The sequence below is a fragment of the Xylaria bambusicola genome, assembly GCF_022495145.1.
Source record: "Xylaria bambusicola strain CBS 139988 unplaced genomic scaffold F5B22scaffold_23, whole genome shotgun sequence".
In the NCBI taxonomy this organism is placed as follows: domain Eukaryota; kingdom Fungi; phylum Ascomycota; class Sordariomycetes; order Xylariales; family Xylariaceae; genus Xylaria; species Xylaria bambusicola.
Window position 1 is genome coordinate 544,911 of NW_025953576.1, and position 13,521 is coordinate 558,431.

The window sequence follows — 13,521 nt, forward strand, 5'->3', positions numbered from 1 at the left end:
ACATGTTCGGATCGTCCTATTCTATATACGGTTACCCCTTAACGTATAACATCAGAGGCTTAAGTGACCGTTGACACCGAAAGAATATGTATGCGGAACAGTTATCCGCGAGTATCGAGTTCTTTTTTCCCCTCTGCAAGCTAAACCTATTGATTTCCTACTCTCATGCGCACTTGGGATGAATCGCGCACAGAGATAATCATAGTGCAGTGTCTCTTGACTTTGGGAATATTAGCTGAACTTGCTTTAGCATGGTACCCAAGCTATGCAACCATGTTCAATCTCGTCGGGTCGCCGTACAACATGCACCGGTGTAGAAGTATTTTGTTAGATGCTTATAGGTTATATGGCCCAAAGGGATGGATTGAGGTGTAGATGACTTCACTTGCCGCTTCCCTGGAAATGAGATTTGGGATTCGCTAGGTATAGTCTTTAGAATTATAGCAGGGGTAAAACACTAAGTCCGCTGTGAATTCAGTGGCCATCCACTATAATTGATAGAGGGGCGTACCTAAGCTACCTAGGTAAGCTAAGCATTAAATCGCAACAACCCTCACAATGGCCCTCACAATGTAAGGGAAGGCAAACCAGTTCAAGGGCGATGATAACAACACTACCCCGCAGTTATTTCAGCAGGCAATGTTTGCTTGGAGTTGATAACTGTAGTGGATTGCCAAGGGTTGTATTGATGTTGTAGAGTAGAAGTTCTAGTCTACTGAAGGAATCTACTGTGAGGGGTAATATATAGCCACTCCCACCGTACCTGCCATCAGGGGGTATTATTATTATTATTTTTTTTATAAAAAAATGATCATAAGATGCGCCAAGCCCAAGTAATTCATACAAAATCAATACATTTGTCAACAACAGTGAGCGAGCATATGCAACAGACATCTAGGTGTCTTTTGAACATCCTTCCCCCACCCCAATACGGCCGAAACCTCATCGATATAGGGACCTCATATCGGCATGATGGACTTGCCTTATGAAGTGCTTCAGTGCATCTTCTCAAGCGCCCTGTTAAGCCAGTCCGACCGAAAGGTATGTGGTCAAAAGCCGATGATTAGATTCTTTACTATCAGCCATGTCATCTTAAGAGCTAACCCCTTCAAAGGCACTGCGTCTGACTTGCAAAACCATAGAGCCTGCTGCTCGTGCTGCCCTCTTTCACCGAATCGCTCTGTCCTGTGTTGCTCACGACCGCGACGCCTTCTTCCACATCGCTGCCACACCCCGACTGGCCAAATGCGTACGTGAGGTTGCCTGGTTTGTATTGAAATGCAACGCCCTATTCGCAGTTAGCACAATATTCTATACTCTCCTTGATGAAGCCGAAGAATTGGCAGATTATGACACTGTCAGCCAACTTTCTGCCTGGTCGCGTAATAAGATTTGCTGGATTGAAGCATCGGTCCCTTGGTATTCCGCATCAAGACAAGCAACGCTAGCTGACTTTGAGCATAAACTGGCTGAAGCTGTACCTAGATTGACGGGTCTTGGCTCAATTGTATACCAGAATATGCCGGTAGAGCGCGTGGTTGCTCGACTTCCCCCCTGTGCCGGTCCCTACTGTGGTTGGCCTATTACCGCTGGCTCACTACAAGCACACTCATTTCTAGGAGAGGATGAGCTTTTGAACAATGTAGCTGATTCCATTTTTGCTCGTACATTACTCCCATATGTCTCTTCCAGATCGGCCAACAATATTGTTTTTATTGACGGCTGTCAGCCCATACCCCTCTTTCACTACATAAGAGAGTCATCTAGTGCTTCTAGACTGACTAGCGTTGCCCTTACTTTAGATGCCAGGGGGGAAACTCTACTGCTGGAGCTTGCGGGAAATTTCCTTCGGCAGGCTCATGCCTTAAGGGACCTGGACATTACCCTTACTCGGCTCATTGATCCCAAGCCATGGGAACAAAAATGGTGGCGGAGTATAGATTTTCACTACGATCTTCATGTCTGTGTGGACGACAGCGAAGATGCCAATTCCGCCGTGGAGGCAGCCAGAAAGCTGCTAGGCCATGCTTACTGCGAGGGGACGGCCCCGGCTTGGCCGCGTTTAACATCGTTGAGTCTGACCGAAGTCCAAATGAAAGAAGAAGATCTCTTGGCATTGATCCGGAGACATGCCACCTCGCTCCGCAGACTAACCCTGGGAGAATATGGCATGCATGAATGCACACTCCGTAAGATGGCCAACATACCCAACCTAAGTCTCACATCAATACAGCTATTTTGCGAAGGTGTCCAACCGGAATATACCGAGCTATTCTTGCTTCGATATCTAACTCATCAGTTTGACCCGGACATATGTGATTTCGGCAATTTCAGGGGTCCTGTTACCACTCATATAAGTGTATACAGCAACAGCCATGGTGTTACACCGCACCGTGATGCTGTGAGGGGATATAGCCATAACGGTACGCCTGTGAAGAGGAAGAATGAGACTTTGTGGTACTTGGATGACTTCACTGGGAAAAGGATATACTATTGTAACGAAGACGATGACAACAGCGAAGACAATATAGACAGCGCTGTTGGGGACACGAGTGATACTGAGTCTATTGACAGTCAGGATGCACGCCTATCGGCGGCTCCGCGTTGGAAATACGGCAGGTTCTTTTCCTCAACGCGAACAGGAGCGCGACTAGGGACAATATATTGCTGGCCTGTTCCCGAGGACGAGCGCGGCGGTTACCTCACTCAAGCATGGGCTTTCTCTCACCACAGCGGAGAATTGGCATGTGGAACAGAGCCCTTGTCCTTCTTTGAGGATTGGAATAGCGAGATTGATGTTGCAACTCCCTTGCCACACTGTGACAACTTAAATCGGTTTCATTCTACAAGCGAAGAGGACCAGTGTTACAGGTGCCATAGTAGCCGTGAACACTGTGTTGAAGAGATTCTTGGAAGTACCACAGAGCTTCTTTGGCGTATTCCGCTACCTAAAGATGCGATCCCTTGGTTTTCTCTTGAGCAAAAGGAGAAACGAAGTGTCGAAGACATCGCGGCTGAATTTATTCGATTCCGAAGCACTCAAACTTATGGCCCCCAATCCCAACGTACACAGCCCAACAATGATTTGCAGCTAGGAGCTCCTGTTGTGAATACTATACTACTCAGCCAGAATTCAAGGCTACTCGACCTGGGGAGCCTGCGGCCATGGTGGAAATGGGGTTTGTTTATTGAGATCGACCTGTGGGAGAATCAGGACTATACCGGTGCATGCCGCATGCGAGCTTGCGATATTTATTACTGGCAGGTTCCATCAGATGAGCGCGGTGCGTCGCCGACAGCGGTGTGGCGCTTCGTCAAAGGTCATAATATCAGCTACGGACGTCAGCCAGATGCTGGGGAGGGTACTGTGGAAGCGACACCATTTTCTGCTGCGCTACATGACTTCTTCACTGGCAACCAAAAATATTGCAAATACAATTGTCATTGCCTTTTCGACGTGCTCGGTTACACGACAAATCTTCTACCACTGATTAAGCCGCCAGAAGGAGCTATAAAATATTGTTGCAGAGATGATCCGTTCGGCTCAAAGCGTGTAATATGGGTAGACGGCAGAGAGACGAATTAGTGATCTGAAGGTGCGAGGTCTCTTGGACAAGACATAAAAGCAGTATCTTGTACTGAGTAGAAGAGTACCCGGTCACCGGTGCACCGGGCTTTACTCATATATCTTCTTGTCTGAACAGGTTAGGTATACCTGTAGGCAAACCAATAGCAATGAAGTCATGGAGTTGAGATTGAGCATGCCTTGGAAGATGATCTATGGAGTATTGGGGCACATTTGCGTAGCATTCAAGATGTCCCTGGTGTCACCTAATACCATCGGACGGCAAAAAGCAGCAGCATCTTCAAAATTGTAAACACTAGGCCGAAAGCTGTAAAAGCCCCCATCTTCTTTCCGAAGGTCATCACAAAACATGCTCTCTTTGGTATTGGGATCGATTCGCTGTTTCACTCGCTTGCTCCCATTGTCTCCCTTCAGTTCGAGCGGTACAATATCGTCACCTCGCTGGAACGCCTCGAGGCGCGCCAACATATTTTCGGGTATAATCTTCAACTCGTGGCGCAGTTGATAAGGATGCTTATTGATAGGAACTACACGATGAGAACCGGTGTGTTGCTGTAGATGTATCAATAGAGGTGGCACTATAGTTGTCTGAATTATTCAGGGTCATTGAAAGAGCTGTCGGTGTCAAGTTTAAATCGCATCTTTCAGTATATTCAGTAATTATGCCCATCGCTCAGCTTATAGAAATTATGCCCAAGGATCATCAATCGTTCGTCCATCACGGCAAATGGACATCCAGAATTCAGCGTCGGCGCCAGCGTTCGCCTGCGACAGTGTGGTTGTGTTAGCTGTTTGGCAGTCGGCGAGCCAATTGAGGACATCCGCCGTACTTAAATGTGATCAAGCTACGCAATGTTTAGGTGGTGACGGGCAATTGAGGGTGAGCCAAGACCACAGTGAAGACAAAATAGCATCGTCATCATTGCCGTCATCGTTGCTAACCTGGCATCGGGGTTAGTGACTTTCCTCCCTTATGTTGGGCTAAAATTGCAGTGCAGCCACCGACACCGCCATCTCCACCATCACGCGGTCAATCGCGGCATTTCCTCTTCGCTAAAATGAAGTGACTGGATTGACATCAGAGTATGCTGACTAATGCTAGAACCGCCCAAGTTCACACTTTAACGACGATGGGACTAGGTTGCCATTCACTCGCCAGGTTCCGTTCTCGGAATATAGCCATAGCAAACCTCAATGTTCTCCTATTGTCATGACCTTTGAAGATAGGTGATGTAACCATGTTGTCACGGAAAAATAACGGTTAATCCCGTGCAAGATTAACGGCATTTATATGGCATACCCACTACTCCGCGACATATGTGTTAATTATAACTATGGTGCATATGCATTCTTACGCATAATTCGAATTAGGTAGCTGTCTTAGCCGCGTACTAGAAATATAGACTTCCTAACCCAATGAGAAATCGGGTTCGACAAGTATACAAGAATTAGTATAGGGTAATCACTGGGCTTTAATACTCAATGTTTGTATTTACTTCCTGTTTATAGTAGGCACGCTGGTGCGACGACGCTCGAGTTCTCTAATGTGATACAAGATAGTTTCCGTCTACACCTTCTTTGGAAAGCCACTATGGATTATAAGTTGGATTGAAACTGTCAATGACAATGGCTTAATCAGAAGTTCTTTGACTTCTACATCTCACTATGTACTGTCACCTGACTTGACTCATTATCCCTCACAGTATTGGCCACGTATTATGACTGTTTCAGACAGCGAGGCCTCGGATAGAAGAGCTTTAGTCTTTCTATCAATGAGATCCAATAACGGCGCGGAATTTATATGATCTCATCATTCACTGGCTCCTTCATTTCATCCTCTCACTCAACCCGTAGTTGGGAGAGAACCTACTGAATCTAGTGCCCAAGGGTCTTTGCAGACCTAGCAAATTAATATATTGCGAAGAGCTCCAGTGTCAAACCATGATTTTCAACTCTTGTTTTAAAATAGAACTATCTCCTAAGTGTAGTCGGTACCATATTGACATGGTCCCAAGTGCCATTCGACTCAGCGGTTTCAGCTTTGGCTTCGACCAGATCATCGGTTACCGTCTAATTTCTATAATGAATCAACCTGCCCATGGACCAAGTCTGACCGATCGACCGATCTAACTAGTTATTACTTCTCTCGAATAGATGGCTTACCCTCCCAACGAATTCCTCGACATCATCTAGTAATTCCCTTGGTTGCTCAATGCTCGCGAAGTGACCCCCCTTGGCATTTATGTCAATAATTTGGTCATCGGGATGATCGATGCTACTTACCTCATTGTGAGCTTTGAAAAGCGTCAGGTTGGGGTAGATCTCCTCAGCCCAGGGTTTAGGCAGCACACAAAGGTCGTAGGCGAAGAGAGAGTACCCCAGGGGCTTCTCCATCGACGTTGGATGAGGCTTCCCTGCAAAAAGATTCTTTACCAGAGTGGCATGATAGAGACTACGCGGGAAGGTCTCGGTAAACCAATAGAAACTGACCACGCCCAGAATGGTGTCCAAGGGGAACTGATGCCGCGGGTCGGTCCATTCCAGCAGCTTCTCGCCGATCCTGAAAGTTTATAATTAGTTGCCATCTAGCTGTATCGCCCGCTACTAATAATTGTACTTACCAAGCAAGCATGGCGAGCGGGCTAGCTGAAATAGCTAGGCCAACCGTGGCTGGGCGAGTGCCGTGCTCGAGTGCATATGCTAGGCCTGTCTGGCGCCAATCCTCGGTGCGCTGGACGATCTGGGATTCTTCTGGCGACAGCAAGTCTGAAGACGGGGCTGTCAGAGCAGGGTCTGCCACGAGCATGTTGACTATATCCTGTTAGAGATTGCCAGAAGATAGTGTTCAATGCTGCGGCCTGTTCACATACCATGGAAAGCTTTGCATGCATCATATTCGACAGACATAATACGCGAAAGCATACTTCCAAGGTCGCCGCCTTGCACTACGTATCCTTGACCAAATCCGAGGTCCAGCATTAACTGGTTCATGATTCGGGCCGCATGGGTTAATGTCATCTCGGCTTGCTGAGTGGCGCTGCGGGAGAGCCCATAGTCCGGTAAAGAGGGTACTATGATGTGGTATGGCAAGGTTTCAGGCGTGTACTTGTCGACGAGTAACTCCAGAATCGGTAGGAATTCCACGAAAGACGAGGGGAAGCCATGCCTATAAGCCAGATACATCGAACATTAGTTATTTTCTCGGCAACATTGCTCTGTGGACGCCTGTGACTCTGTAAGAAGGGTCGGGATAACCATTTACTTACTGCGAGAAAGGTCAGCACTCATGTCCCAAGCGGATGACCAAGTACTCACCAAGAACAGAAGAGGTATCGCATCTTTTTTTGCCGAGAACAGGGCGGCGAAGTGGACGTCGACACGACCTGCTTCAGGGTCGGAGATGGGAAGTTTGTAGTTTGGGAAGCTGTTGATATACTTCTCATGTTTGCGCCAGTCAAAACTATTAAGCCAAGTATCTTTTGCTTCAATCAGCCACTGGCGAGAGACTCCGTACTGAGGATCGTTCTGTTGATTCCACCAGGTGGTAGGTCCGATCTTGGACAATCGCAGCAAATCCCCGAGGGCAACGAGCTCTTCTTCTGCGACGTGCAAAGTGAAAGGCTCTGGGTTTGTTGGGGTATTGTTCGGAATGACACCAAACTTGGAGGCCATGGTAGCGGTATAATGCACTAACTATTCTGGCTTACTGCTCAACGGAACCAAGAGGTATAGCAATTCCGAGAATCTAGAAACCGAGATGCGTGTAGGTTGTCTGGTACCATAACTGCTTGACTCTTTTCGGGGAAGAGACTATTTATATTCTGTTGAACCATTTTAACTTCACGCGTGAAGGCGTTCAAAATGGTCCTCCGAGATCATGGTCGGGTTGTCACTACGGGAAGCTATGTGGCCATGTCGTGTTGTACCTAGACTCAAGAAAGTAGTTAGGTAACTGGTAAGACGCTACCTAATCCCTGCGCTGGACTTTTCCTCCGCCGAATTCACGGTCCAAGATTCAGCTCCACATGCTAGGTATCAAAGACCTACTGTAGATCAGGTTAGACCCCCTTAGCTTGAGTCCGAATCCAACACACCGACGACAACCCCAAGCACAATCGGAGTGTCAGAATGCTACAACAGTGATCTCGAGACTTGCGGGGATCTCGACTTCTCATGGCCACTTTTGACGTACCTACTCTCCGCGAGCCAGCCGAGCCAGTCGCTGCGGCTTTAGAAGCCGACGGCAGGTTGCCTACAATTCCTTCTCCGCGACCTAGGCGTAGGGTACGGAAGGGTACAAAAAGCTGCTGGGAGTGCAAACATCGCAAAATAAAGTGCATTTTCAAATTGCCCACCGACGAGACGTGTATGCGATGTGCAAGGCGCGGTGCGCAATGCGTTGGCCAAGAACATCCGGAAGTATTGACGACGTCTCTCGACCGGAGCTTGCAGATGGGCGACCGCGTCGTCCGGATTGAAACTCTTGTCGACCAACTGTTGAGAGAGAGACCGGCCGAGTCAACAGCATGTCGCCCTTCCTCTACGCCAAATATCGATCCAATAAACGACAACCAAGCGGGAAACCGTCCCTTGAACCCTGTGGCCTCACCCGCCTCCGGGGTCACCGGCCGTGAGCCGTCGCCCAGCGTCTTGCCCGTAAGTACGAGACAGGAGACTGCGACAATTCAATGAATGATACTGAATGTGAATGAGCGTTAGGATGTGCGTGCACACAGCTTTCAAGTTCTTGCTCAGGATCATGGTGATTCGCCGTCCCGGGCGCCTCGAGTTTCGCTAGCGAATGGGTCGGGGCATGCAGGACTCTCACAGGCACTACGTAAATATCTTCCTTCGCGTGAGGAGATTCAGATGATCGCCAAAGCATCCAGTAGCACGTCCTCCATGTTCTATCAAATGCAAACAGTGCCGTACAGTGCTCTCGATGATACGACGTCTATTGATAGCATTTTCGCGACACCCGGGCCCGAGGCGCATCCGGTTCTGATAGCTCGGCACATGCTCTACCTTGCTACCTCATTACAGCACCTTCACCCTGAATTCCACCAAGATATTAGAGGACTATCGAAAGCACCTGATGAGATGAGGCATAGCTTGGTAGAAATTGCCAGTGACATGGTTATAGCTAGAGATGAGTTAGTCGACAACATCGAAGGGCTTGGCTGCGTTATCATGGAGAGCTGGTATCATGCCAACGACGGAAAATTACAGAAAGCCTTGATAACAGTGCGGCGTGCCATAACTATCGCTCAAGTCATGGGATTTCACCGTAAAGGGAACGCACGATGTACAATCGTCAGTCCTGAGACCAGTGCATACCCAGATCTCATGTGGTTTCGAATGCTTGCTCATGAGAGGTATCTGTGTCTCATGCTAGGCGTGCCACAGAGCACACTCGATCAAAGCATGGCATCTGATGTGATGCTTTCAGGCGATACCCCTATGGGACGGCTTGATCGCATTCACTGCGTGATTGCATGCCGGCTTCTTGAGCGCAACCAGACAGACCCAGAAGAAGATGATTACGCTTTGACACAGGAACTAGATGAGCGGCTACAGATCGCTTCCAGCCATATGCCATCAGGCTGGTGGCTCACTCCGAACCTAGCCACTGGCGCTCATCAGCCCACTGCGTTGTTTTGGTACATGCGGCAGCTCTTTCATCAACTCTTTCACCACAGCCTCCTTGTACAGCTTCACTTACCGTATATGCTACGTCCTTCTGGAGGTGGCCAACAGTATGCGTACTCACGACTAACATGCGTCAACTCGTCTCGTGAGATCCTCTCGCGCCTCATCATGTTTCATAGCTTCAATCGCATTGCTTTCTCTTGTCGCACAGTTGATTACTTCGGGCTAATGGCTGCAATAGCGCTTCTGATAGCGCACATCGAAAGAAGCCAGTGCAGGCTGGGCTCACACCAGCGACACGGCGCCTCCTCGGGTATGACAGAGGGGTTGTTGACGCATCAACGCCCTTGCGACCGTGCGCTTGTACAGCAGGCTCAGATAAGCATGGCAGATGCTAACCTGTTGTCAGCCGACACAACGAATGCGCTATGCTCGGGTCTGCTCCGGCGCCTCTTGGCAATGGAAGAGGAAGCCTACAATCACTCTATGCGTCTAGACTATCCAGAGGGAACCCCGTCGTTTTCCCCATCAAATACGGATGCAACTATTCAACTGACTATCCCGTTTCTAGGTATTATTAACGTCACCTCGAAAGCTATCACCCCGAATGATATCTTTGGAGAGTGTCCCACTGCAGGAGATCAGGGGATAAATTCTTACCTTATAGACACCTTCTACATAGATGGCGCCGACGCACAAGTTCCTTTTCAGTCGCCATTCAATGACTTGCCTAACATCGACTTCAATGATACCATCGATATATCAAGCTGGCCGAAACATCCCTGTAATGGTAATCAGCCTGAACAGAGATATGGAACTCCAGTATCTGTTCCGAGCAATAATCTGAGCCAACTCTCTCCCAACTGCGTTCTACCATCTCACGGGGAAGCGTTAGGTGCTGTCAACTCAGGATATTGAGACGGGCAACTGGACGCTACCTTTGAGCAATGTAGATCTTATAAACACCCTCATAAGTGCCGGTCAAAATAACAATAACATGGTGTCAGACGTAGGTGGAGTCAAGGAGCAAGTAAACTAGGGTCTGAAGATCGCATATATATTCAGCACACCACTTAATCGCTCGTGAGATAGAACCTAGCTAGCTAGAGCACTCAATACTACCTTGGTTTGATCCCTCGTGCGCACTGCAGGGGCCGTGAGACTCACCTACGTCCGAGATACCGGTAATACTTGTTTGATCTGACAGACACCAGAAGGATCTATGCATAGAAGAGTCTATGTATATGCGCAGAAATAAAGAGTTAAGGGACAAAGGGTATAGGTCTATATAGACCTGGAGGAAAATAGGTAGCTAGAGATAGATCTGAATCAATCATCTCGCTCCTCATTCCATGTTCAAGTGTAATGGGACTACAGAATGGGAAGACTTACTTCAGGTTCTATATTAATATTCACTTGGGTGGGCTGCCAAAACAATCTTCAGAGTTTTGGATCAGGCGTCCCTTCATATAAAAGCGTGCAACATTCCGCCAACCCTTGTCCCATATTAAGAGTAAGAACAGAAGTCTCGCCTCCAAACTGTGGCCCCCGAGAGTCGCTCTCCGAATAATAGGCTTGGACATTCGACATCTCAATGGGAACAAACATGCCACAGCAGGCAGCCACCTACTGCATGATAGTTGTGCGTCGCGATCTTCATCCCGCGTTCGGAGGATTGGTACAGCATCTAATGCTCAAATCACTGTCATTATTGTTGAGGTCTAGGTTCTGTGTTGGTCCGAGTCGAGGTTCATAACGCGCCGTTGAAGGGATCAACGTACGGCTTCCAATTCAGGGAACATAACCATGTCTATGTACTATTCTGAGCCCAAGTACCCAATAACAGGCCAGGACTACGTCACACATCTAACTGGGCGGAAATACGGCGTTTTAAAAATAGTAAGTACCCCACCTGTGCTGCTGTACTGCCTATTGGCTGACTAAAGTAAATCTGAACTACAGCCCATACAAACAAAGCACTTCGCTTGCTCTAGGCTCTATTCGAGTCCAAACAACATAAATGGCCATATTTTGCAAGAGGGAGTATCCTAAAATCATGGAGCCATTGAAAATTCTAGTCTTGAAATTTTCACTGCTCTTGATCTCGGAATTCTGTCCGCGCGCAATCGGCCATTCGTATCTGCGATGATGTATCCCGACTGGCCTGAGTGTACGGCAGATTTGGTGCCCTTGCCTCAATGCCCTGGCCCCAAGTTGCGGCCGTTCGACTTTCAAGGCCACCAGAAGATTGAATTCCTTGAAATCCTTGGAGAGGGCCTCCATGCCATCGTCTTCAAGGTTAGAATTCTGGATCAGATCTATGCGCTCAGGGTGGTGAGCTTCGCCCTTCTACTAAACTGTTGATTTTCTTGTATATAAGTCACTGATGGATTCAAATAGTTTCGATGGATATATGATTACAACTGGCTTGGCTTCGGGGAGTTCATCAATCGCGAGAAGCTCGGAGGACTCCGCGCCGTATATAATTATATGGAGCCGTTTAACGCTGACTGCCGCGCTTTTGGGCGCCTCCAGGAGGCTGGGTGCGAGGAACTGGCGATTCGATGTTTCGGCTATGTGCTGCTGGGCGAGGATAATGAGCGCGCTATGATGTCTCAGTTCGACTTTAACAATTGGTCCTTCAATGTGGATATAGACGAAACTGGATATCGCGAGGAAGAGGAGCAGCGCCTACTCTATCCCGGCAAGGATGGTGGACCCCACCGTTCAGATGTATTGTGAAAGCCCTTGGAGAAACTATTGATGAGGACAGGGGCGATGTTTTTCCGCAGGGGCTGGCGCGCCAGTTACTTCGAAGCGTCGTAAAGCTACAAAAGCTCGGTATCATAGAGATCGACGTTGCGATCCGGCAGATGATTGATGGTAAATTGGGCGACTTCAGCTCAGCTATCACATTGCCTCATTTCATCACGAATCCAGAGCTAAACCCACACCTTAGCCCCGTGATGGTTCGAGCTATAACACGGCAAACCTTTGTGCATTGCATGAACGACTATCTTGCATTCGACTCCATGATCCATTCGTGGAATGACGAACATGACAGACGTCGCCTATCCATTCAAGCCTTTCCCGGGGGTCGGGGCTGCTCCCACAAGGCACGGTACAATTTGAGGGGTAGCAGGGCAATCGAGAGAACTCTTTATACTTTTGTTGACCCAAGGAGGTATTCTTGGACATCAAATGGTGTTATTAGGAGAGCCAAGGCACTACCGGTTTCGCGGGGGCATGCAACCCGATCGGTTTGCAGGAGGAACTCGCGACATCTTTTACGAAAGCTGACAGCCCGTCCAGATGTATGGCACTATCAAAGTGAGAAAGAGGAAGAGGAATGGGCAAAAAGTGTTGGATCATGCACTCTTCCATTTCCCCACGTCTTAGACTGGGATTTCAAGGGCGGTTACCTGTTTCCAGTCAAGAACAGCGGCAAGAATATCAAATGAAGCAAACCAATCAGACCAGTTCACACAAATGATCTGCAAACAAGAGAGGTATGCTTAAACAGACAAGAGCGCATCAAGGATTCGAGCTTGGATAGGGCATTTCTGATTAGCAGCTTAACTAAGGCTGAGATGAAATAATACTTTGGGTGTAGAGTCAGTGGAGGTGAATCCAGAAGTGATCAGCTCAGGTCTATTCAGATTATCTACGGTCTCGGTTTTAACCCATGAAGCTATTCCTGGAGATCTCTTTATTTATAGACGATCTCCGCAATAAGGTTCTGCCACTCCGTATCTACTTCTCCATGACATTATCAAGCTATAATATTATACTCCAGTTCAAAGCAAGACAACATTTCTCAACAGACCCTCAATTACTCTGAGGTGATGACGCAGCATCCTCATACCTCCATTTCCCAGGTGCGGCTCACCAAGCTCACCTTTCTTCAGAAGCAGAGCAGCAATCTCAGAGAAACCACTATCGTTCATCAATCCGAAGCGTCCTGGCGTCCTCTAGGATCTAATCGGCACTCAGTAAGCAAACCAAGCTGAGTCTCTAGTTTATGTAGAAGTGTTGTCTCAATTTGCACAAGCATGCTTATTCGCAGATGGCGAGACTCTAACGAGACGAAGTAAGGAAATGAATGTACTAGATGATGAAGTTTTAATACACTGTAAGGAACGGATGGTCCTACCAATCGGAAAGTCACCGAAACTATAACAGGGGCAGAGATACTGGGCTTGGAACTTAGAATCCATATCATAATGAACAACTAGGGCTGCATGAGTCCTTGACCAACCAACTCTTTCTTGGCTGTTGGCGGCTTG

The 13,521-nt window shown here is 48.0% G+C and overlaps 5 protein-coding genes across 5 annotated transcripts; 3 read left to right on the forward strand and 2 right to left on the reverse strand.

Annotated features, from left to right (window-relative positions):
- Positions 1-972: 972 nt before the first annotated feature.
- F5B22DRAFT_647063 (uncharacterized protein) lies at positions 973-3,586 on the forward strand (the record flags this gene model as incomplete). The annotated part of the gene is made up of 2 exons (XM_047978814.1): positions 973-1,041; positions 1,115-3,586. 2 exons carry the CDS (start codon positions 973-975, stop codon positions 3,584-3,586), a joined length of 2,541 nt encoding a protein of 846 aa, XP_047830488.1.
- Positions 3,587-3,682: 96 nt separating this feature from the next.
- On the reverse strand, positions 3,683-4,184 carry F5B22DRAFT_206308 (uncharacterized protein). Its single transcript, XM_047969644.1, has one exon. It carries the CDS (start codon positions 4,052-4,054, stop codon positions 3,779-3,781), a length of 276 nt encoding a protein of 91 aa, XP_047830489.1. The 5' UTR covers positions 4,055-4,184; the 3' UTR covers positions 3,683-3,778.
- A 1,373-nt stretch (positions 4,185-5,557) lies between these two features.
- F5B22DRAFT_636728 (alpha/beta-hydrolase) lies at positions 5,558-7,258 on the reverse strand (the record flags this gene model as incomplete). Its single annotated transcript, XM_047977331.1, has 5 exons — positions 5,558-5,656; positions 5,870-6,146; positions 6,208-6,397; positions 6,457-6,752; positions 6,891-7,258. 5 exons carry the CDS (start codon positions 7,256-7,258, stop codon positions 5,558-5,560), a joined length of 1,230 nt encoding a protein of 409 aa, XP_047830490.1.
- Positions 7,259-7,498: 240 nt separating this feature from the next.
- F5B22DRAFT_636729 (uncharacterized protein) lies at positions 7,499-10,423 on the forward strand (the record flags this gene model as incomplete). The annotated part of the gene is made up of 5 exons (XM_047977332.1): positions 7,499-7,505; positions 7,797-8,242; positions 8,306-9,671; positions 9,732-9,858; positions 10,345-10,423. 5 exons carry the CDS (start codon positions 7,499-7,501, stop codon positions 10,421-10,423), a joined length of 2,025 nt encoding a protein of 674 aa, XP_047830491.1.
- Positions 10,424-11,192: 769 nt separating this feature from the next.
- Positions 11,193-12,696, forward strand: F5B22DRAFT_656378 (kinetochore Sim4 complex subunit FTA2-domain-containing protein; the record flags this gene model as incomplete). The annotated part of the gene is made up of 3 exons (XM_047979956.1): positions 11,193-11,569; positions 11,636-11,948; positions 11,981-12,696. The coding sequence occupies exons 1-3, from the start codon at positions 11,381-11,383 to the stop codon at positions 12,694-12,696; spliced, it is 1,218 nt and encodes a 405-aa protein (XP_047830492.1). The 5' UTR covers positions 11,193-11,380.
- Positions 12,697-13,521: the final 825 nt, after the last annotated feature.

What these genes read in the sequence shown, in the direction of transcription:
- F5B22DRAFT_206308 (XM_047969644.1), bottom strand. Translation starts at nt 4,054, where the DNA reads ATGTTGGCGCGCCTCGAGGCGTTCCAGCGAGGTGACGATATTGTACCG.